Source organism: Tachypleus tridentatus, chromosome 4, assembly GCF_004210375.1.
Source record: "Tachypleus tridentatus isolate NWPU-2018 chromosome 4, ASM421037v1, whole genome shotgun sequence".
Classification (NCBI taxonomy): domain Eukaryota; kingdom Metazoa; phylum Arthropoda; class Merostomata; order Xiphosura; family Limulidae; genus Tachypleus; species Tachypleus tridentatus.
The window spans coordinates 58,407,997-58,431,938 of record NC_134828.1 but is presented as its reverse complement, the minus strand read 5'-3'; the positions used below and the strand labels follow the sequence as shown (position 1 = coordinate 58,431,938).

The 23,942-nt window shown below is 33.7% G+C and overlaps 1 protein-coding gene across 2 annotated transcripts in view; it reads left to right on the top strand.

The window, feature by feature from the left end:
- Window positions 1-3,683: 3,683 nt before the first annotated feature.
- The window catches only part of LOC143248352 (uncharacterized), a 35,172-nt gene continuing 14,913 nt past the window's right edge, over window positions 3,684-23,942 (top strand). The window contains exons 1-4 of one of the 2 annotated variants that reach the window (XM_076496714.1): window positions 3,684-3,945; window positions 9,297-9,404; window positions 15,204-15,489; window positions 17,929-18,234. In XM_076496714.1, the coding sequence (XP_076352829.1) occupies window positions 3,916-3,945; window positions 9,297-9,404; window positions 15,204-15,489; window positions 17,929-18,234 (730 nt within the window). In that variant the 5' untranslated portion in view covers window positions 3,684-3,915. The remainder of the gene's footprint in view (window positions 3,946-9,296; window positions 9,405-15,203; window positions 15,490-17,928; window positions 18,235-23,942) is intronic. The other variant, XM_076496715.1, reaches the window with a different exon arrangement.

Sequence of the window (23,942 nt, the reverse complement as noted above, 5' to 3'; positions counted from 1 at the left end):
AGCTATGGCAAGGTCTAGTCTGCAATTAAATTCGCTACAAGCTGTGGCAAAGAAAACAAAGTTACTTGCTCATGATTTAATTAAACTAAGAAACTTATACTTTTTAACTGTTATCAAAGACTTTAGTTTCCCGAAAACGTGTATGTTGTCTTAATATTTATTCATTGAGTGTGTGTGCGTTTTTCTTATAACAAAGCAACAGCAGGCTATCTGTTGTGTCTACCGAGGAGGATCGAACCCTAATTTTAGCATTGTAAATCCTTAGATTTACCGCTATCCCAGCGGGGAACTATTCGTTATTAATACTCACACGGTACCGATGGAAATTTGAGTATCTAATATTTAAAACACTGTAAGAAGATATGAAAGACGACCCGTGTTTATAATTTGTTGTTAGTATCAAGTTCAGAATATGTTGTGCATATAATTATAAAAAAAAGACAACTCTAAGCATTCTGGTCAGCTAGTGATGTCGGTCACTAATTACATAAATATATAAGAAAAATAATTAGTCGAACTTAAAATTTCATGATATGAATTAGGCTGACCAATAAGAAATAGACAGTCTTGATCACTTATATCGTCAAAGTAAGTGCTTATAAATGAAATCAAAATATATTTAATGCTAGTCTTATATATAGCTTATGTACAGTAGCTTTCGAACTACAGTATTAACAGAAAGTGAATTCTACGTACCTTTCCGTAGGTTTTAAGAAGATGAAAATGTTATCACCTATTAAACAATGCGTTTGGATAAGTATCACAATCTAATAGTTTTTCATATTCAGACCTGTAACAGATAAACCACTATCGCTTAATTTAAAAACATAAAGTAAAATTCTTTCGAATACTTGCATATGGCGGGGTTCAAAGCTCGGTAGTTGCACAAACAAAGCAGCTTAATGCTTTGTAAAAGCAGTTAATATTTTATATGAAGTTATAAAAACAGCCCCCTCCTGACAATGGCGAAATATGCTTCTTTTCCTTTAGGGTAAATTTATAAAGTAATGCAGTCGCAAAAGTAGTTTGGTTTTTGAATTTCGCACAAAGCTACACGAGGGCTATCCGCGCTAGCCGTCCCTAATTTAGTAGTGTAAGACTAGATGGAGGGCAGCTAGTCATCACCACCCGCCACCAACTCTTGGGCTACTCTTTTACCAACGAATAGTGGGATTGACCGTAACACTATAACACCCCCACGACTGAATGGGTGAGCATGTTTGGTGCGTCGGGGATTCGAACGCACGACCTTCGGATTACGAGTCGAACGCCTTAACCCACCTGGCCTGACGCAAAAGTAACTACAGTTTGTATGTCCAGTAAATTAAATAAATATGTGAGGTTTATTGTATATTAGAGCATGATCACCGATTTTATTTCAGGTATCAAACCCTGTAGACTTAGGTCATTACGTAAACCAGTCATTGTTAAAGGACAGTTTTTATTGGACAAATAAGCCACAAATCTTTAAAAAACTTTCTAAAAATCTTGGTGTTTTTCCACTAACTACCGATAAAACCGAAAACCAGAAACCCTACTCGTATTAGTCAAAACTTTCTAAACGTGTCTCTATAAATACGTTATTAGAAACTATCAAAATAAAGTTCTACATTCCCGGCCCAGCATGATCATATTGTTAAGGCGATCGATTCCTAATCTTGAGGTCGCGGGTTCGAATCCACGTCGCACCAAACATGCTCCCCCTTTATAACAACCGTGAGGGTGTTATAACGTTATCATCACTCCCCCTATTCGTTGGTAAAAGAGTAGCTCAAGAGTTAGCGGTAGGTGGTGATAACTGACTGCCTTTCATGTAGTTTTACACCTGCTAAAGTAGGGACAGCTAGCACAGTTAGCACTCGTGTAGCTTTGCTCAAAATTCAAAACAACCAACCAAAATTTCAAGAGCTGAAGCCTCGTTTATCCTCATCATTGAATTTAACACTAACATGTTTTTGTTTTAATTTTATACTTTCTAGAACTTATCGTACCCAGCTGCTGATTCGAGTGTCCATGATTTATTTTAAAAAATACAACAGTGCATTGTAAATGTAGTATTCAAATCCTAATATCTGATTAGAGTAGCACAAGGGATGGAGATGGATGCTGCTGAGTAGACTAGCTATCATGTCTGTAATCTATCATTTGAAAATTAGGGACGATTGAGGAAGATAGCCTTGTGTATGTTTGCACGAATATCCGAAGCAAACAAAAATATTCGAATAAAGTAAACTGAATAGCTGTGTAAGGCATTCTTTCGTCAGACGGTAGCACTAACGATCAGAATGTTGAGTACGTTTCGATTATAAATATTCATAAAGCACCGCTCAACTTAAAACGTCAAAATTAAATTCATGTCAAACAAAACGTGTGACGCCCCCTGGCTTTCTAGCATTGGGTCGGTGGTGCTATTTGATATTTCCATTCACCGCTATGGGCAAGTTTACTTCCTCCGTTAAATAGTAATTAATTTTGTTATTCCACACGTGTTTGAAATTCTCTTTTAACAGTGACTATAGCCTGAAGACAGAATTTATGTTTACAAGCAACTGACAGCATAAAAGATTTGTTGGTGTTAAAATGCAGATAAAGTTTTCAATTTTTATGTGATTTTATGCAACTTATGTTGTTTGTCATAAATGCTTCTAAAATATATCGTCAGCTCCAAAGTGTCTTATACAGTTAACATATTAGTTAAAATATACGTTACTGTGTTAACATATTCTTGCGTTATATGCACTACTGTGTTAACATATATTAGTAGGAATACACAACACTAAATTAACACGTATTAATGTAAATAAATTCACACTAGTAGGTTCAACTGTATTCTTATAGATACACATTAGTATGTTAACACGTGTAGGTGTAGATAGACGTCATTAGCTTAGAATATATGAGTGTAGATATTCTCTAATGGCTACTATTTTTAATGTATATACATGTCAATGGGTTAGTAGGTATTAGTGTATTCACATGTTACTGGGTTAATTTGTATTGCGTAAAACGCTGGGATAGCGGGAAGTCTTTGGATTTACAACGCTAAATTCAGGGGTTCCATTCTCTGTGGTAGGACCCCGCTGATACAGCGATAAGAGTACGGATTTACAATGCTAAAATCAGGGGTCCAAATCCCCATTGGTGGACTCAGCAGATAGCCCGATGTGAGTCTGCTATAAGAAAAAACAACAACACACACATGCCCTCCGGTGATCACAGCAGATAGTTTCATGTGGCTTTGCTATAAGAAAAACACACACAAACCAGACTTGTACTACTATGTTTATACACGTTACTAAGTGCAGTTGTAACGCTTAAATTGTTATAACGTGCATGTAGTCCTGAAGTTGATTTACTATGTTTTACCTTATAACTTTAGCCTTATCTAGTCACACACAAATGTTTATTATGTTCAAACTTGCTTCATAGACGGAGATAAACTACTGAATGAATGAATGTGTAAGTTGTCGTTACTAATTGAATTATGAATCAACCTCGCGCAACCGAGATATGTCGGTGCATTTCATCATCGAATGATCATTAACGTAGAAGCTGTGGACGGAAGCTTTTGGCCTTGCGGCTGGTGCAAACCTACCCTAGCAGCTCCACGGCCTTATATAATATAAATAAGAAATATACTCCTGGTATTGCGCAAGTGTTTTCAGGCTTTAGGCTAAGGGACACCCCACTCGCTCGACTGTTGGCTATACGAGCGTTGGAACCTCCCTCTACCCGCCGTCAGTCGCGAGTTCTCACCTCGCGCACCTGGTAGCGAAGTTTACGTGCCACGAGCTTAACCTATCATTCACCTTACAACAGTTAGGATCAAAGCGTGACCACTGCGAACAGTTTTTGATGAGCAGTACGACCACTTGCTGCTCGGGGTGTGCTCCTATCACATCTGTCGGCTGAGAGATGCAGTCTAGAATGTTCGCCAACCCTCAGGTAAGTGGTATATCTTGACACCGCTTAATGTGGACCAGTACCACCTTCCCATCTATTAAACGTCTCTAAAGCTGCTAGCTTACTAAGTTGGAAGATGGCTCACATATAGCCGCTTATCACTCTGACTTGGCATCTCCCTCAGAATAAAGGCCATAACACCAGTGTCAGCAACCTTGGTGCTCTTGTACACAGTTCTAGTTTCCCTCAGAAAAAGAAAAAATGAGACATATTTGTTAATGGCATAAAATCGAGTTTTGAAGTTGTTGTTTTTTCAAAATTGAAAAAAGAAATCTCCACTTGAATAAACAGTTTATGCATTTCAAGAGTTATAACTATTTCGGAAACGTTTAAAATTCAAAACCTGAATGAGTCTTTTATAAGTCTTTAACAGCAAAAAATTACAAATATCAATGTATATAGACTTACCTGAAACTCATCAACATTACTGATTTAGCTTATGTTCGTATACATACACGTTACTAAGTGTAGTTGTAACGTTTAAATAGTTATAACGTGCATGTGCTCCTGAAATTGATTTACTGTATTTTGCCTGATAACCTCAGCTTTATCTAGTCATAACCCCCAGTGGCACAGCGGTATGTCTGCGGACTTACGACACTAATAACCGGGTTTCGATACTCTTGGGGGACAGAGCACAGATAGCGCATTGTGTAGCTTTGTGCTCAATTCTAAACAAACAGTTATCTAGTCACAAACAACAACTTTATAGACGGAGATGAACTGCTGAACGAATGAATGCGTAAGTTGTCTTTACTAACTGAATTATGAATCAACCTTGCTCAAACGAGATACGTAACTATAGAAATTCAAGATTTATATAACGTTAGGCAAGTAAACACATAACTTGGTAACTCTGAATAACAATCCAGTTTAATCAACTATTTTCGTCCAATCTAGCAATGAAAAACTAACTACTAATGTTACACAATTTATAGAAGTATTGTAGATGTACTTGTTACATTTGTTATGTTTCTGTCCGTTTTTGAAAATGGCAAGTTCTGTCATGAATAGGCTTTCCAGTCGCTATGCTTTCGAAGAAAGGTAGTTTTAGTCCTGAAGAGACTTTCCGGTCACAGTACTTGTGAGGAAAGATAGATTCAGTCTTATAAATGAGTTCCAGCCACTAGTTACTTTGTGAGGCATGCTATGCCAGTTAATCATTATTCCGGCGTATGTTATGTACTTTAAGACACATTTTCCCAATAAGTTTCATTCTCGAACTATAAAATATAATTGTAAAGAAACAGTCGTGTCGGACTCACTGTTTGATTTGCTCAATAAATTCATTATACTAAAACAGTTTCAAGGGTAACATTACTTTAAAAATATATCAGATTACTGCTAAATATCACTTTCATTTGTTGAAGATATGCGTAAAAATATTTATTAACGTAGAATTTCCGAATGATATGGAAATACGTTACTTTAAGGAACTGTATGATATAATTAAATCTAATTACGTGCTGGTTTATACAAAGTAGGACTTAAAGTAAAATAAATTTTATGATATTCACTTTATTACGTTATTCTTAATAAAAAAGTAGACATTAAATTACATTATGCTTGATAGCGCTAAAACTGTATAACAATTCAGTTACATAGTGTATGATGGCGCTAAGAATTCTACATCAGTTCTTCTAACTGATTACCCTGATAGCACTAAGAACTGTATAACAGTTCAGTTAGCAAGCGCTTGACAGCACTGAGGACTGCGTAACTGTTGAGATTTACTTCACAAAGTAACTTGAGTGTCAGTAAACAAAACACTAAATTTCCATGTTCTTCATAGTTTTATAAATAATATTATCTTACATCCCTGTCTCGTTAACAACCCGTTTGTCTGAGGATTTATTCTAAGGTGTGTTATATGTTCTCTTATCTGTCCTCTTGTTAACTACCTGTTATTTTGAGAGTTTATTGTAAAATGTGTTATGTATTATCTTATCAGTCCGTATTTTACCAAGTTGTTAGTCTGAGGGTTTATTCTAATGTATGTTGTATATTATCTTATATGTCCGTCTATTAGCCTTAGAGTTTGTTCTAAGACGTGTTATATACTGTCTTATCTGTCCTCTTGTTAGCTATCTGATTATATTTCCAATCCGTCTATCGAATAGCTAGTGCTTCGTAGTTTCACAGAAGCAATTAAACTTATCCGTCTATCTTTCTAAATAAATAGCGTTTTGTTTTGTTTTCTTCTACTGTTCGTATATCTACCAGAAAACCAACCGGAAGAAACTGCTTCTCTCTGAAGTTCTTCATGTGATACACATAGGCGTCTGAAGGAGTGAGCTACAAATGTATTAGCCAGTTACAACTAGATTGATTAGTGTATCTGTGCAGCTACATGTAACGTAATACCTATAGCTGTCTGTCTCAGGCTCAGTATCCATTCATTATACTTAGAAAAAGAAATATTACTAGTAAGTTAAAGATGGAGACAGCAAATAATCCTACACATGTGTATTAACATAGCATAGTTATGGTTAAGTTTCTTTCTTCCCATACGAAATATTTTCCATACGACTCTCTCTCAATATATATAATATGTTTAGATGATGTATCAAAATAGGTATTAGTTTTCTCAACTGATTGTGGTAATACTGTTATCATATAATAGTTTCTCCAAATGAATGTCGGATCATTACTATGATATGTTAGTTTTCGCAACTCAATATGGTATCACTGCTACTGTAGTATTTCTAACGGAGTTGCACCATTCATTGTTGCGTAAAAGACCTTTCCTAAGTAATAGTTACTACTCTAGCTAAAGCTTCCATGAGAAAAATCCCCGTCACACCAAACTGTGGGAGCGTTATAATGTTACGGTCAATCCCACTATTCGTTGGTAAAAGAGTAGCCCAAGAGTTGGCGGTGAGAGGTTATGACTAGCTGCCTACCCTCTAGTCTTACGCTTGTAAATTAGGGACAGATAGCGCAGATAGCCCTCATGTAGCTTTGCGCGAAATTCAGAAACAAACAAAAGAAAAATTACGAAGGGCTTTATTTCTATATACATAAGATGTCAAATCCTCAGCGCAAAATGTAATGGCCACATGCGAACAAGGATCAGATCTTTAAAGTTAAATGCTATTCAGTATAGAGCTTTGCTTCTACCAGGTGGCTGGTTAATAGTCTTTATACTACAATGTGAACTATGTCTCGCGGAGATAAAATATCAGGACATGCTGTAATTATAGTACAATCTTAATCACTAATTTTGGGTTCTTTGCCCAATATCTTTTATAAAACAAATGTGAATTCTCTTATCAAATACAAAATGGATATAAATGCTGAAAACAATTTCCTCTCACATATTAAAGTAATTTGAAAGTAACATTTCATATTTAACGCTTATAAAATGCATAATGACCCGACATAAGAAAACGTAAGTAATCTCCGATACGAGCATATACAAAACAAATGAGGACTAAACTCGTGCAGTTGAATGTCAAGGTTTGAGTACATTCGTGTCGTAACGTATGGTCAGACAACAACTGCATACTTCAGACAGTAGTCCCAGATTATGCAGTGCTGGCCGTAAGCACAGACAAGCCAAGTGACTGCTTTGGGTCTCACGCTCTTCCAGGTAAGAAAGGCTCCCAAGTTGAAGGACATTTTTCGATTTGCTGGTGAATTAAAAATCTGATTAAATCAAAATGTTTTCGCTATTATTATTTATTGAAAATGTGCAATACTGTACGTGGTTTATATCCTTTTAAAATAGCAATTGTGGAACTAACATGAACCTTAATTTTAAAACATTTACTTGAGGGATAAGTACCCTAAATCTTCTGCTCTCGTACAGCATGATTCTGGACTGGGTGAATCTGCTACATGGGCCTCGTGCTTGTAAAGGCCAATGTTATCCTTGTGTCTCAAGTTTTTATCATATTACAGACAATTTTTAAAGAAGTCTGTGTTTATTTACACAAGCAACTGTTTTGTTTCTTTAATATTAATATATCACTAGTTACGACGAGGTTTATGTTGAGAGAAAAATTAGTGGTAGTCCGTTTCAACTTTTTTCTTTTTTATTATATGTAGTGGGATCAGAGCTCTACATTAAATAAATCCCCTAACTATAAAGCAAACTGAGAAATTTGAAATAAAAGGTTGTATGTTTTTAGGTTGCTTTGAGAAATAACAATAATAATATAGTTTCATCACTTTTCTTAGCTGTAGTATTTTTCTTATCGCTTTTGCTCATATTTAAATAGCTGTTATTAAACCAAATATTTCGAAAACTAGATTAATTTTTAATATAGCCCATGCAAATACCCGAGTACAACTCACCTAAACGTGCAATTTGGTTTATGAAGAGCAATAAATAAACAGCTGTTTAATTAGATTTATCTTGCATTATAAGTAAATACATATTTTGTTGGCATGGCCAGGCGTGTTCAGGCGTGCGACTCGTTATCTGAGGGTCGCGGGTTCGATTTCCTGTTACCCAAAACATGCTTTCCCTTTCAGCCGTGGGGACATTGTAATGTGACAGTCAATCCCACTATTCGTTGGTAAAAGAGTAGCCCAATAGTTGGCGGTGGGTGCTTATGACTAGCTGCCTTCCCTCTAGTCTTACACTACTAAATTAGGGACGGCTAGCGCAGATAGTTCTCGAGTAGCTTTGTGCGAAATTCAAAACCAAACAAAACATATTTTGTATTAGTTGCTCATGCACACAAAATATTTCATAACACATTTGACAATAGAGTTATCATTTAAAGTTTTTACGTCAAAAGAGAAGAAATAACATCTAGAGAGCGACGGCAAATTTAGACAATCACATGCTAAAACACCTAATTTTTCTGAGTGGTGGTTACCGTGCTTGGACTGTAATTCCGAGGGTGCATAAGGCTCGTTGCCGCAAAACTGTAAGACAGGTGCTGCTTTCCCTCTAGTCTATCACCGCAAACAAACATCTGGATTTAGTTGCTATTAAAATTTGACTGGATGCAACTATTTTTAAGTTAAACATTAAATAAAGTGTAAAATGACGAAGTTATCGCATTATACAACCACGAAAAGATAGACAAACAACAAGAATATTAGGAATACACTTTTTTAAATCCATAAACATATTCAAAACTTACATAAAAGCTGCATTTCCGGGTAAATATAGAAATACACTGATAAAAATGTTTTAAAAAAATGGAAGTTTGAAACTCAGAACCAATCTGTTACTTCATTTGGTGAGACGTTAACGAAAATAGTAATTGTCACCTAAATTTTTATTCTAAGGATTTTTTTAAATTCTGTACTACAAATGATCTGACTTATCGGGATTTCATTGAAGGAAAGTATCTATGTTTGTGTGTTTTTTATAGCAAAGCCACATCGGGCTATCTGCTGAGTCCACCGAGGGTAATCGAACCCCTGATTTTAGCGTTGTAAATCCGAAGACTTACCGCTGTTCCAGCGGAGGGAAAATGAAAGTAAATATGTACATAAGTATATTTAGTTGTTAATCGTTTAGCACAAAGCTGCACAATTTGAACATGGAAATTCTTATATAATAGCTTATGAAGTCAAAGAAATGAAATAAACGTGTAAATTCGCCCCATTTACTTAGTTTAAAGAGAAACAGTTCGATTCATTATGATAGTTAAACCTCCTAAAGTCTTCCTGTGGTTTAGCTATAAACTTCAGAGTTCGATCCAAATAATCCACTGTGCACTTAACAACAAACAAAGAAGTATGCTAAGACTACCGGTAGTTCAAAATACAACGAAATGAAGCTACACGTGACGGGAACTCGCAGGCAGTAGTTCTGGTAAATTCCACGAGTTATTTAAGTTTATATTCCGATACGACTTGAGACATTTCTATGATACAATAAATCATTATTGATTGAATGATTTTTATGCTTATGAAAATTGTTCTTTCAGGTCGGGAACGTTTTTAATACTTTGATGTATTCCCATAGAAACAATAACCTGAGTTACGTCGCACGCCATGAGTGAGTATATCGTTACTGCTTAGAAAATAAGATTATAGCAAATACTCGGGGTAGTGGTCAGACATATACATAAGTATATGTTTTACTTTCAGTTGATTTTGGTTAATCAACAGATGTACTGTGTTATGATCACAAATTTTCTGCTTTTAGCCGAAGAGAAAACGAAAATAAACACATTCTTAATCAAAAATGGACATTTTCGTTCTGAAAACGTAAAAAAAAAACATCATTATGCGCTCGTGCGTTGTAATACCAGACATCTTAGCTGTGAAAAAAATTTGCCTCCCACAGCTCAATGCTCAAGAGGCTTGTGGATCAGTACTAGGACTTATTACTTGGTGTAGAAAACCAGAGATAAAGATTTTCTCAAACATCATTTATATATGCAGTATAGGACTTTAAAAGTTACAGATTGAAATCTGGAGAAGCGTTAGAAATCAACACGCCTAACATTTTTGATAAAACATAACGTATACATAATTAGCATTGTTTGAGTTTCTTTTTTCATGACAACTGGAGATATGCCTGAAATTGTTTGGATGTTTCGTTAACAACTGTGTATGCTCCTCACAATATGTGAGCTACTTTCTTGACTATATTTAACTTTGTTCCTGATAATTGTATCTGTATCTCTGATATTGTTTTGATTTTTATCTTGATAACTATACATATTCCTGACATTGTTTGGATTTTTATCTTGATAACTGTATATAACCCTGAGAATATGTGAGTTTTTCTCCAGATATTGTTTACAATTATTCCACGTAAGTGTTCATGTCCACGACATTGAGATTTTTCTGTAAATTCCATATATCTCTGGCATTGTTTGAGTTTTCTCAAGACCACTGTACATAATATATATCCTAACATTATGTAACTTTTTCTTCTCTTGTTATTTGAAATTAATTTTGATAATTATTCAAATATCTGGCATTGGTTCAGTTTTCTTCTGACATTGTTTACATGCATCTCAGTGGTACAGCAATATGTCTGTGTATTTACAACGCTGGAAACCGGGTTTATATCATGTTGATATAAACACTAATTGTTTTACATAAAACACGTAGCATATTTAACATTACTGAAACACAGCTGTATCTTTAGTAATAAATATCATTCGAAGTTAATGATCATGTTAGGTTTATGTGAGCGATTCTCAGCATTAGCTATACATGTGGAACGTATGACTCCAAAATTACTGACTATAATCCAGTCTCAACAGGTAGGTTGATATACGTCATTTGGCACCAGCGGTACTAGTAAGCGGACTTAAGTTAACATAATAGTCGTTGATAGTTCCGTCTATGCCTACAAAGCAATCCACTGTACCCATTATGCACTATATAAATAAAATATTGTATGCACTAAACTTAATCAACTATGTTCTATTCATGTACAACAGTTGAATCTTCAGAGCAGAATACGTTGCAATAGCTATTACGTGTAGTTATATCTACATTTACAGGGAGCTAGAAGTGGCCTAAATGTAAGTGGACCCAACGGTTAGTCATTTGGAAAACGTTGCTGCAAGAACGTGTTACGGGCTTTCAAAATGTAGGTGTGCTATTAAAGAAAGATGGTGGTTTAATCCTACTATGCAGTAGGACACAAGTCCCCATAGTTGGCATTGTGTACTGTTAACTTGCTAGCTTCCTCTTAATTTATCAGTACAAACTTAAAAACGGCTATGTGCAGAAAACTCTTATACATCTTTAAGGAAAAACAAAACAAAAAACAGTTGATATTAATTGCAAACAAAATAGGCCTAAGGCGCAAAAATTTAAAAGTACAAAAGTTTCAAAAATGGAAAACATTATATGGCTTAATATATGTACATATACATATTGTTGTGTCTTATATATCTCTGTTACTGAATTTTTAATTGTGAAAAAATCAATTGTGTTGGTGTAACTCATGATTTTGTTCCTGCCTAGGGTTTACCTTGAATGACCATACTATGATTAAGAAAACAGATTCAGTTAAACTAACATTCATTGATCACTAATGATGTCAATTAGCTGAAAGGTGCAGCATATAATCTTGATCTCATAATGATTTAGTGTCAAACTTTAGGCATTAGATAAATATAATTACTTTCGTTGACGCTGTGGTTGCTTGATAAAGTTGTTCTTTTAAATAATTCACTTTACACCGAAACAGTTGTTGTTTAAAACAGTCTGACAATACAACTAGCGTCTCAACTGTACTACGTCGGCATGAACCATTCAGTGACGTAACAACAAATCTGAGGGCTTATAATGCTAAACATCTAGTTTCGATACTACGGAAGACAGAGAATAGATAAATTATCATGTTGCTTTGTGTTAAACAAAAGTGCTGGTCGGAACTAAATATAGTATATATTTTGTGGCTAATATGTTATCATACACCATTCTTTACCCTTATTTAAAAAAAAATTAAAGTATTCACAAGAAGTGGAATACAAAACGATCTTACTTTTAATTTGAGTTTTGGTTTGTTACACTCAAGATGAAATTAACTAGAACAGAAGAAGCATACTTTTTATTTGAAAAAGTGTCACAACATTTAATGTCGAAGACGTAACGAAGAAATCATAGAAAGATTTGGTTGGACAGGCCAATTTGTGAGATATCTCCACTTTGTGATCACTCCCTTTGTAAGAATATCTGTGACCTAAGTTTTGACATAGTGTCTATAAGCACACTGTAGTTTGTAAGATATACAAAATGCGTTTTTCTGGTATGATTCAAAAATATGTTATCGACATGACTTTAACCAGTTGATCGAAGCTATTTTATTTACCACTTCAATACATCTTCGCAACGTATTTTATGTATCATGTCTTCTAAACAAATGGCTTTTATCCATAATCCCACTTTTGTGAATTTTTTTATATACATATATATATATAAATTGAATTTGTACTTAGCTTTGATACTCGTTATTTAGAGTTGGAATAAATATTACGAAACGACTTTTATTCTTAATGATGGTTATGCCTCTAGATTTATTAAAGAAGTGCCACTAAAAACCATATTGTATTAATGCATTTAATTAATTAGCTCGAACACTCCCATTTCAGCCTTCTTAGGTTTACGTTAAGACTGTAGAATTCGAAAGCTCACTCCCCGTCACACCAAACATACTCGCCCTTTTAGTCGAGTGGGTGTTATAAAGTCACAACCAATCCTACTATTCGTTGGTAAAAGAGTAGCCCAATAGTTGGCAGTTGGTGGTGATGATTAACTGCCTTTCCTCTAGTCTTACACTCCTAAATTAGGGACAACTAGCGCAGATAACCTTCATGTAGCTTTGCGCGAAATTTAAAACAAACCAAACCAATCGAAGCTCACATGAATATAAAAACGTTTCAAGTACATTTCTCACGATTTTTCTACACTTTTGTTTGTCAAAAGTGATTTGTGTCATGATAGGAGTAACGATTCATGTAGGAGATGGACTTAAAACAATTCACCTACCTGTTACATGTTATGTAGCAGGCGTAGGGTAACGATTAGCGTACCGAGCTGTCTATAATCCACGTCCCGTTGCCGCGAAATATGAGGCTGTATGTACGTTATAAGTGTGACAGTGAAACAATCCCACTATTGGATTAAAGTAGCTCAAGAACTGGCGGTGAGTGCTATTATTGAATAGTTGCCTTCCTTCTAGTCTATCATCTCAAAATTAAGGACAGCCCTTTTGTACCTTTGCTGGAATATCCGTAACAAATAATACACTTTGGATATCAAATTTGTACAGGATTAGAAAATCTAAGCTTTTGAAATATTTATCATTATTATTTTTTGTAAATGTCCCGTTTGATGCTTATTATGCGTCAGGCAGAAGCTCTTCCTTCACAAAAGTCTAAATAATCAGTGCTATTTATATCTATCAACCATATACTAACACATCCTTTTCATTATAACCTCATCAGAGGCACTTCACAAACACGACATACCAGTTTGGAGAGTTTTTTAGTAACTTTGGTAAATCACGTTGGTTGAAAAATGTTAGCATATAGTGTCAGCTTAAAATAGACACGAACCACATTTTTGATAGATTACGCGGTTTTATTAAAGTTTTTTATTATTTTTATATTGAAGAATCAGTAAATATTTCAATAACAAACATCAGGTTGTCAATGAATCAAGTTTTAGGCAAACCATACGGATTACATTTTAGCAACCTCGTTAAACCAGCACAACAATAACAATATGGAAATTCTGTTCATTCAAATAAAACGGTTCTAGTATTAAACTACTTATGCTGTTGGCCAGGTGGTTAGGGCGCTTGACTCGTAATCTGAGGGTTGTGGATACAGTCACACCAAATATGTTCGTTCTTTCAGACGTTGGAACATTATAACATTGTGGTCAATCCTACTATTCGTTGGTAAAAAAGTAGCCCAAGAGTTGGCGGTGAGTGGTGATGACTAACTGCCTTCCCTCTAGTCTCACATTATTAAATTAGTGACGGTTAGCGCAAATCGCTCTCGTGTAATTTGCGGGAAATTAAAACAAACAAACAAACTAAACTACGTATTCTGATTATGTTATTAAGATTTCAGTGATTTCACACTTTTAATGTAATAACATTTCTTCACTCCAACCTTTAAGGCTACATTTTGCGTGGATCTTGATACAACTAGGGGATTTTCGTGTTTAATATATGAAAAAAACGTAATGTTTTCCAATATAACGAGTACCATGATATGGTAAAATTACCAGTTGTTTTACAAGATGTTTCATATATTTTTGTTTAAAGTTTATGTACAAGCATGGTAACTACCATAATTAATCAAGATTGATATTAATTATATCAGTCAGTAATAATTCTGATACTAAGTTTTCTTCACAACAAACTACTGACAAAAAGAGAAAATAATATTTTTCTCTTACAAAATGCTTGAGATATTATGCTAAGAATAGTTCAATGTTAATATCTTGACAACTGATTCCGAATTTTGAATAAAACAAAAAGTGGTTTTTCAGGTATAGTAGGTGTAGAAATGTATACTTAAGTTCGCATACTCCGAGAAAACACCCGTGAAAAAGAAAATAGTACTATTTCTATAAAAAGTATCTTATATAACAGTTGCAATCACATAATGTAAAATAACCATTCTAGAAAGGTAAAACTTACTGTTATTACTTTTATGAATAATTTCGGTTGTTCTGTCTGGAATACGATTGGTTTTAAAATTAAATAATATCATAACGTTATTTATAGGAAAATTCAGAGTACGAATTAAACTGAAGTTTCCTTTTTTCTTTTTCTTTTTTCGTTACAGACAAAAATGTATCCCGTGACAGGAGAATGCTGGCATGACATGTCTTCCCCCTTTAGTCTTTCTCTAATGGCTAACAGTGATAAGCTAGGAACAGTATTTTCTACCACTACCACCAATCGAAGCTACTGCTCAATGGGTATTACTTCCACGTCTGCTTTGTTGTCGTCCCAAACCAACATTAACGATGTTTATTATTCAGGGTCTGTTTCGTCCAATGGATTAATTTCTAATGACCATCCAAGTACAGGTATAACTGAGGAACTACCTTATTCAATCTCTTGTGCTGGTAAGTATAGTGGAAAATATTACTAGTCATTAGAAATAGTTGAGCTTCTCCAATATAGACTTTTAATAAAAGGACGAACAAAGACATCTGCGATAAAATTGTTCAGAATTTTAGAAGCTTTAATAACTAACAGTCAATGATAAAAAATATATAAAATATTGTGTATAATAATATTGTGTATAATATTATTGACTTATCATTTTTATAAACTGTTATCTGAATATAACGAACTAAATATAATTGTAAATTACTACTTGAATTTCATTAATTTAAGGTTAGAAACGTAAAATAGATAATACGGTTTCAAGAAATATGTATAAATAACAATTATTTCAGTTATTATAGCATTATAAATTTAATAAAATGTTCTAGCAGAAAGAAAATTACAATAACTTTATAACACAATCTGTTAAAAAGTGAATTAAAGATCATTATATTATAGACTTAAGGTGTGGCTACGTTGTCTAATTTGTTGTTTTTGTGTTTTTCTTTTAATATTAAAAGTTTAAATGAAAAAAATAAATATGACGTATTTCCGCCATTAATTCATCCAGTTGGTAGATGTCGCAAAGCTACTTGTTGTAATCTGACTAACTTATGAAAAGCTTAGCTGAAAACTCTTGTGTGACACAATCTCTACGACACGTGTTGCGCATACGTTTAATAATCGGTACACTTCTGTTCTCTCCTACATTTTTTACTATTTTAGACACGTACTACTTTGATGTCACCTGTCGTATACATTTTTATTTGATTACCTGTCTTCATGCCTTAGATGTAAATCTATGAGATTCACATTTAACACCAAAGTAACACTACGTCAGCATCTTACATATAAAATATTTTCGTCCATTCGATTACAGAAATATACAAGCAACGGAATATTTGGCCATACTCGAAAGTCTAATAACAATACATGTAATAGTGCTGACCTATTAATTAAAGGTTTAAACACACACAGAAGATCGGGTTTTTCCACTTAAGTTTCTAAACTGGAATACTAATACAAGAAGAAAATGATAAATTGGGTAAAACATGATGTGGCAACGTTGTGAAACACTGGTCTCAAGTAATGAAGATATAAAATCATCTGTATTTTACTTGCTTTTATCTATAATAAATAGGTATATTCGTGTGATAATTAAATCAATAATACGTGAACCAGTCTAGATTCATTCATTATTATCACATAGAATAGATTATATGCAAAACTGTATACGCTTTATTTTAAGTGCTACTTTCGTAAGGCAGCTCTTTTTAAACTAGCCTCTTTTTTTTCAGTTATAGCCAGTGACAAACAAAACAGAGATACTTCGTTCATCATACTATAGAAAAGTTAAAAACAGTAAAAACGAGGTTTAGAAAATACCTTTAAAATATCACTAAGTTTCACTACCTGCATCATTAGGTAATAAAAAGTTACGACCATCTACGACACAACACATTAAATATACTAAGGTGACGTAGTCATATGACTGAAAGAAATTGCGATAAATGCAAATCAACACCTGACTTTTTATTTATTAATGAATTTAAATGTTTAATGAAATAGCTTCTCTAATTTTACATTTGAGTTAAAAGTTTGGAGAAAAAACAGACAGAAAACAAAATACCAATTTCAAGAACAAGTCTTAAATTCTTATTAACAGTTATCCTTTTTTAAAATCTTCAATTAATTTAAGAATATATAAAAAATAAGGCACGCATTTGGCAACCATAAATGCCTATTAGTTACACTGGAGGGAAACTCACTGCTTTCATCTAATGCTGCTGTTACATTCTGTTTTTGTTTTTAGCTATAACTTTTAATCATTGTTGTACAGAACAGATCTGATTTTTAATCAGAGAATGTTTGAATTGTATGATGTATATTACACTATTAAGTTTGAATATATATTCAACATTATATTTGAAAAAAAAAAGATTTTTTTTTCTAAAATGTTTTTGCTATGTAAATTTCAATTGCAGAGATTTCAGCATTTCCATTAATTAAGCCATTCAAACAGTTTAAAGTTTGCATAGAAACATACTATGTTCTTATATACATTAATACAGGTAAACATATTAAAGTTATTTCACTAACTGTTCGAGTTCATTGGAGATGCGAGCTATTTTGATTTTAAAAGTTCATAAAATACGATTTCATGTGACTAATTATATTTTTATAACGACATTATAGACACTGACAGATTGAGTCTTGGTTCAAGCAAGGTCACAGTTTTTAATGTATATGAATTACATTTGCACGGATAAGGGTAGTCAAAAATACTAGTGTTTATCGTGCATATATGTAATAGGTTTTTCAGAGTGAATTACATCTTCAGTTCTTTGTAATGCTGCTGTATGAATATGAGTTTGATACACGAGTTGTTTCAATATATTTTCAGTTGCAAAATAATATAACAGCCTAAACATTCGAGATTATCTTTCTTTGAGCAGGAGGTACGTCCAACATTGGAACAGCGATGGCAGTCTCCCTTGCTGCATTGACTAATGGTACAGACCCGACTGCAGAAGGGATGATGAGTGTGATGTATGACTATGACTTCCAAGAATTTGTATGTGGTGATAATACGTCCGCTGTTGTACCTCCAGCATTACAGCTGCCTAGTACAGGGACCAGTCTCACTCTAGATCAGCTAAACACCCCCCCGCAACCTCCGACTAGCAACCAAGAATATCCACTTCCTGAACTACTGATGGATGATGATCTTCATATAGTGGACGTCAGTGATAATGCTGAAGGTACATGATAGACACTCACATTTAGTGTTAGTTAAGTGATGTAGGAAATACTAGAATTCCGTTGTGATATAGGTTTAATGACCCGTATGTTAATGTGTCCACATATCAATTTCTATAATATGTGAATTACTTGATATACGTGTACATACACACTATAATATTTTAAATATACACACATATATATACAAACATACACAAATATATTAAGTATACATATATCAATTTATCTGATATATACATATATATTTATATATATATAAATATACCGCCTCCCGTCGGTACAGCGGTAAGTCTACGAATTTACAACACTAAAATCAGAGGTTCGATTCCCTTTGATGGGATCAGCAGATAGCCCGATGTGGATTTGCTATAAGAAAAACACACACACACATAATGTAACTAATATAATAAATATGTAATTATATCGAAATAGCGAATTATGTATATATACAGACACTGACATATTAAGTATACATACAGCACTGTACAAAAGTGTTAGGACAACATAATATTTGCCATTTTTTTCAATTTATGGGGCAAATTCTTCCATGCCATTAATGTTTGATCCCTATTGACAACTGAATGAGTCAGGGTGAGAACACTTATTATACTTTATAATTCCCATATACTTGTGAGAATAACATGTCGTTAGGGTTCTGCATGAATGAACATAACTGTAATGGTACCCCATGCAGTGTCTCAACTGTAAAGAAAGACGTCAGCAAGGAACTAACATGTGGTACCGGTATATGCTAAAATAAATCAGTTTAATAGCACTTCAAAAACGATATTTGGTAAAACATTGTTTAACACTATATATTAAGTTTTGTTGTCATGCCATAGCCCAAAGAGCGTAGAGAATTACCAATACAGTAGAGAGTTCGCATAAAACCTTTACATGGTGCTGGTTGAACTTTCTGGCAAATTACTGCAAACTTAAAATGCCACCCACACACTGTCAAATAAACCTTAGATGGTGAGACCGAGACAGGTAAATTTGAAAATATGAAAGTAAGAGGCAGAACACCCAAACTCAATGATACTGAAGTTAAGTATCTTGCATATTTATGCAGCCTTCATAACAGAAGAAAGACTGCCACTGATTTCAAGCATGAGATAAACGACCTTGTAGCACAAGACAGATCTACAGTATAAAGAATATTCAACGAGAATGTAATATTTGGTCGTGTAGCAGTTTGCAATCCTTTAATTCGATCTTCAAATATTGTCAAGAAATTGGTGTTTGCTTAAAAATAGACTGTTGATAAATGGAAAAGGGTGTTATAAACGGATGAGTCCAAGTTTGAAATATTTAGTTCAAAGCATAGGTTGTACGTCCGGCGTAAAAAAAAAAAGTGAACGATATTTACTTCAATGCATAGCATCTACCATGTAGCAAGAGAGAAACGGTATGATGGTTTAGGGGTGTGTTTCTAATGAGGCGGTAGGAAAAAATTTCAAAGTAGATGGAATAATGAACCAGTAAGTACCATCAGATGCTCATTCGTCATGGTATACCCAGTGGTTTGCATATTATTGGTAAAGGATTCTACTACCAAGAAGATAGTGACTCCAAACACTCATCTAACATATGCAGAAATTACTTAATAAATGAAGACGCTGCTGGAGTCATTCAAATTATTTGATGGTCCCCACAAAACTCCGATCTCAACCCAAATGAGCATATCTTGGATTTGATAGATCAAAATTTTAAATCAAGAGTTACTTCCAAAGAAACTTTATGGAAGTGTATTAGAAGCATTTGGAGTAAAATCCAAAAGGACACTTTAATTAAATATGTTGTAACAATACTTGAAAGACTGTCTGTAGTTATTTTGTTTGTTTGTTTGTTTGTTTTTAATTTCGCGCAAAGTTACACGAGGGCTATTTGCGCTAGCCGTCCCTAATTTAGCAACGTAAGACTAGAGGGAAGGTAGCTAATCATTACCGCCCACTGCCAACTCTTGGGCTACTTTTTTTACCAACGAATAGTGGGATTGACCGTAACATTATAATGCTCTCACGGCTGAAAGGGCAAGTATGTTTGGTGTGACGGGAATTCGAATCCACGACTCTCAGATTACGAGTCAAGTGCCACAACCACCTGTTAATACCCATATCAGCAGTCTTGAATATATAAACCTAAAAACAGAACTAAACATAATCTCAGTGCAAATCAATATGTGGCCTTCAAATAATTTACTCCACGTGTTTCGACATTTCAACTTCATTATCAGGAGTTAAATTATAAGACATAATAGTGTTATATTTATACCCTTTTAACTAGGTCATTTAACTTTAATATAGGTTGGCTATTGCTACATAATTCTTAGAGGAAGTTCCACCACATTCTTACACAGATATTTGACGACTTTCGTCTCTATGCGATGATTTGCGATTTTTGTATACTTTTATTATTTCTACAGATTCACAAATATTATTGTTTCTAATACATTTTGGTTAAGTTAATATTACAGTTTTTTTATAATATGTTGTATTATTCGTACACAGTCTGTTATGGACCAATATTCAGTCTTTTTTATTTCTTAGACAACTTTCATGTTCTGCTAAACGATATTTTAAATTGCGTTTTGTCTGCCGAATATAAGTAGCTCTACATTCACTTTACAGCTCTTCTAGTTAACTCTATGTATTATCTTTAGTATTATATAAAATTTGCTTTATCTTATATATATCTTTTTAAATATGGGGTGAAAGAATTTGGGTTTTTAAATACTTTAAATAGATTAGTAATTAAACCTGGATCATATGGAAGAATTAAACTTCCCTTTTTAATTTTATCGTAAGTAGGTTTTAAAATAAATAATTTGATCCACTATTACTACATCAGTGAATTTCTTAAACTGTTCTATTTACAACATTCTAGTTAAATTTTCTTTCAACTGCTATATATTTCATTGATATTAACTCTTTTTAAGTCCTCTTTTTTGTACACATCTTCAAAATTCTGTCAGCATAAACACAAAAGGAAGAGATTTTTTTTGCTTTTCAGCATGACATGGTTTCTAATGTGGTAGTATAAAAAAAGAGAAATGATTCCAACAAAAATATTTTTTATAAACTACACCTTTGTGCAAATTAATTGAAGCAAATGGTCATTTTACAATATTTTCAGCATGGCGGCCGGTGTAGGCTCGCTGGACCCGTTGATTTCCTTTAATAGTCATTTTTTCACACAGACGGCGTCATTAGCTGAGTTTTGCAGTAGGGTCGATCCATTTTTGGGATATATGACGAAATTTTGAGGAATATTACGTCATTCGAAATTGCGTTAGAAGGGCAAGGAGGCCAGTCAAAAAACAACTTCTTACCAACTCAATGAAGACAAAAAACGATATCAATGGGGTCTGAAATACAAGAACTGGACGCAAGAACAATGGATAACGGTGTTATTCAGTGATTAGATTTATTTCTTCGTACAGGGTCAAAGAAGTCTGCATGATCTCCAGGTCAGAAACTTCGAGAATCTCACATCAATCAGTTTGTAAAACATCCCTTGAAGAAGATGTTTTGGGGCTTTTTCAGCTACTATGGCGTCGGAGACTTACATATCGTAGAGGGTATGATGTGAAAACCACAGTATATCGAAGTTTTGCAGAAAAGAGTCGTTCCAGAATTGAAAAAGAGATTTCTAGATGGATCTGGCATTTTCAGCAAGATCTGACTCCGTGCCACACATCGAAACTTGTAAAGAATTTTATGACTACAACGCAAATAAAGGTGCTGGACTGACCTGGAAACTCTCCGGACTTAAATCCTATTGAAAATCTTTGGGCGACTTGTGAAGAAAGACTTCGGAGAAAAGACTGTACTACGAAAGATAAGCTAATTGAGGCCATAATTGAGGGGTGGTACTGTGATACAAAATTTGTAAAGACTGCAGTCAAATCGTGGACTCGATTCCAAAGCGGATTAATGATCTTTTGAAAAATAAAGGCGGTCATATCATGTATTAATTTGTGAGTAATTTTTGGATTCTCAGAAATAAAACGCAAAAAATTGAAAAAATCGTAATTTTCCGTCTTGTTTCAATTAATTTGCACAAGGGTGTAATTTGTACATTTCGTTTTCTAATACTTCTAGGAAAGGCAAACTATTACTTTTCTTAAGTTCATATGCAAACTGTATAGAAAGTTCTATGTTATTCAAATAGCATGAAAACTCTGTCTATGCTTTATTATCAAACCTTCATATCAAGAATGTGTAATTGAAATACCTTATCCAAACATCAAGTTTACATTTTGCACAATTATGACTTTTCTTTCAAATGCACCCATGTATAAGTCACATATAAATGGTGAAAGTGCGGATCCTGTTGCTAACCCCTTGTTTTGTTCATAAAAGTTATTGTTAATTTGTAAAACTGGATTCTTTACAAATATCTTTGTTAGCTTAATTATATTTCTAGTTTCAACTGTTGAAGCTGTATTTTGTAATAATGATGTATTTGCAAAGTAATTGCATCTTATATCAGAACATTTGTAAATAACAACACTGAGAAACTTTCCGTTGGTAAAAGAATAGCCCAACAATTGGTGGTGGGTGGTGATGACTAGCTGCCTTCCTTCTAGTCTTACACTACTAAATTATGGATGGCTAGCACAGATAGCCCTCGTGTAGCTTTGCGCGAAGTTCAACAACAAACGAACAAACTTTCTTTTAACTTTTCATTTTAAATTTTCTCTACAGATTTTTAACCGTATATTAATTTTTACTTCTGAGCTTGAATATTTGATATAAGGATGCATCCGTAGTCGATGTCCAGAACTGTTGTTCATTTTATGTATTTTTGGACATAAAATCTCAAAGTAATAAAATTAACTTGAATTAATCTATTTTGCTCTGCATTTGTTAAAGTTAAACTGTTTTTAACACTTGTTTTCGCTAATTCATGATACTTGTTTGTAAAGTTAATATTTGAGTTTTTCATATATACTCTAATTTAATAGGTTTCTCCACACCTTAATGCAGTCACATTTATTAAATACTACAATTTGCTCAATGAATAAAGTGATATGTAAGAACCCTTAAAATATAATTAGAACTGTAAGTCATAAACATGTTTGAACTATATAGATGAAAAACTGTAAAATCATTAAAAGATATCAACAATATTGTTATACGCAAAGCATGAACAAACGAACCTGTGTACTTAGATATGATCGCATAAGCAGTTGAAACATTGTATCTGTTTAAACAGAAATTATTTTTTACTAAAAAAGCTGAAACTTATAAAAATACTTACCGTCAGCAAGTAACTCAAGCGAAACTATTTATAACAATACCTTACAACAAGTGATGAAAATTATTTCTTTATTAATCACTGCTTTCCTCTTCCTTTTTAAAATTCCTTAAGGCTGTTTCTAATCCCATAACTGAAAAATACACAGATAAAGTAAACTGAATGACATGAAAATCTTGGAAAGTTTGAAGTCTTGAATACGCAGAGTTACTACAATTTATTTGACTAAGTTTTATGTGAGAAAGCAACAGATCATCTCCTTAAAAGCAAGTCTTATCTCATGATTAAATCCTGATATTTCAACAATGCCATGCCATAACTGGCAGATATATATAAAAAACTTTTTACAGAGAAATATTTTTAGAGTAAGTTTGATGAGCGAGACAGACCTATAGGACATATAACATTCGTGTTCTCATTAGAAACGATGAAACTCGCAGAGCAG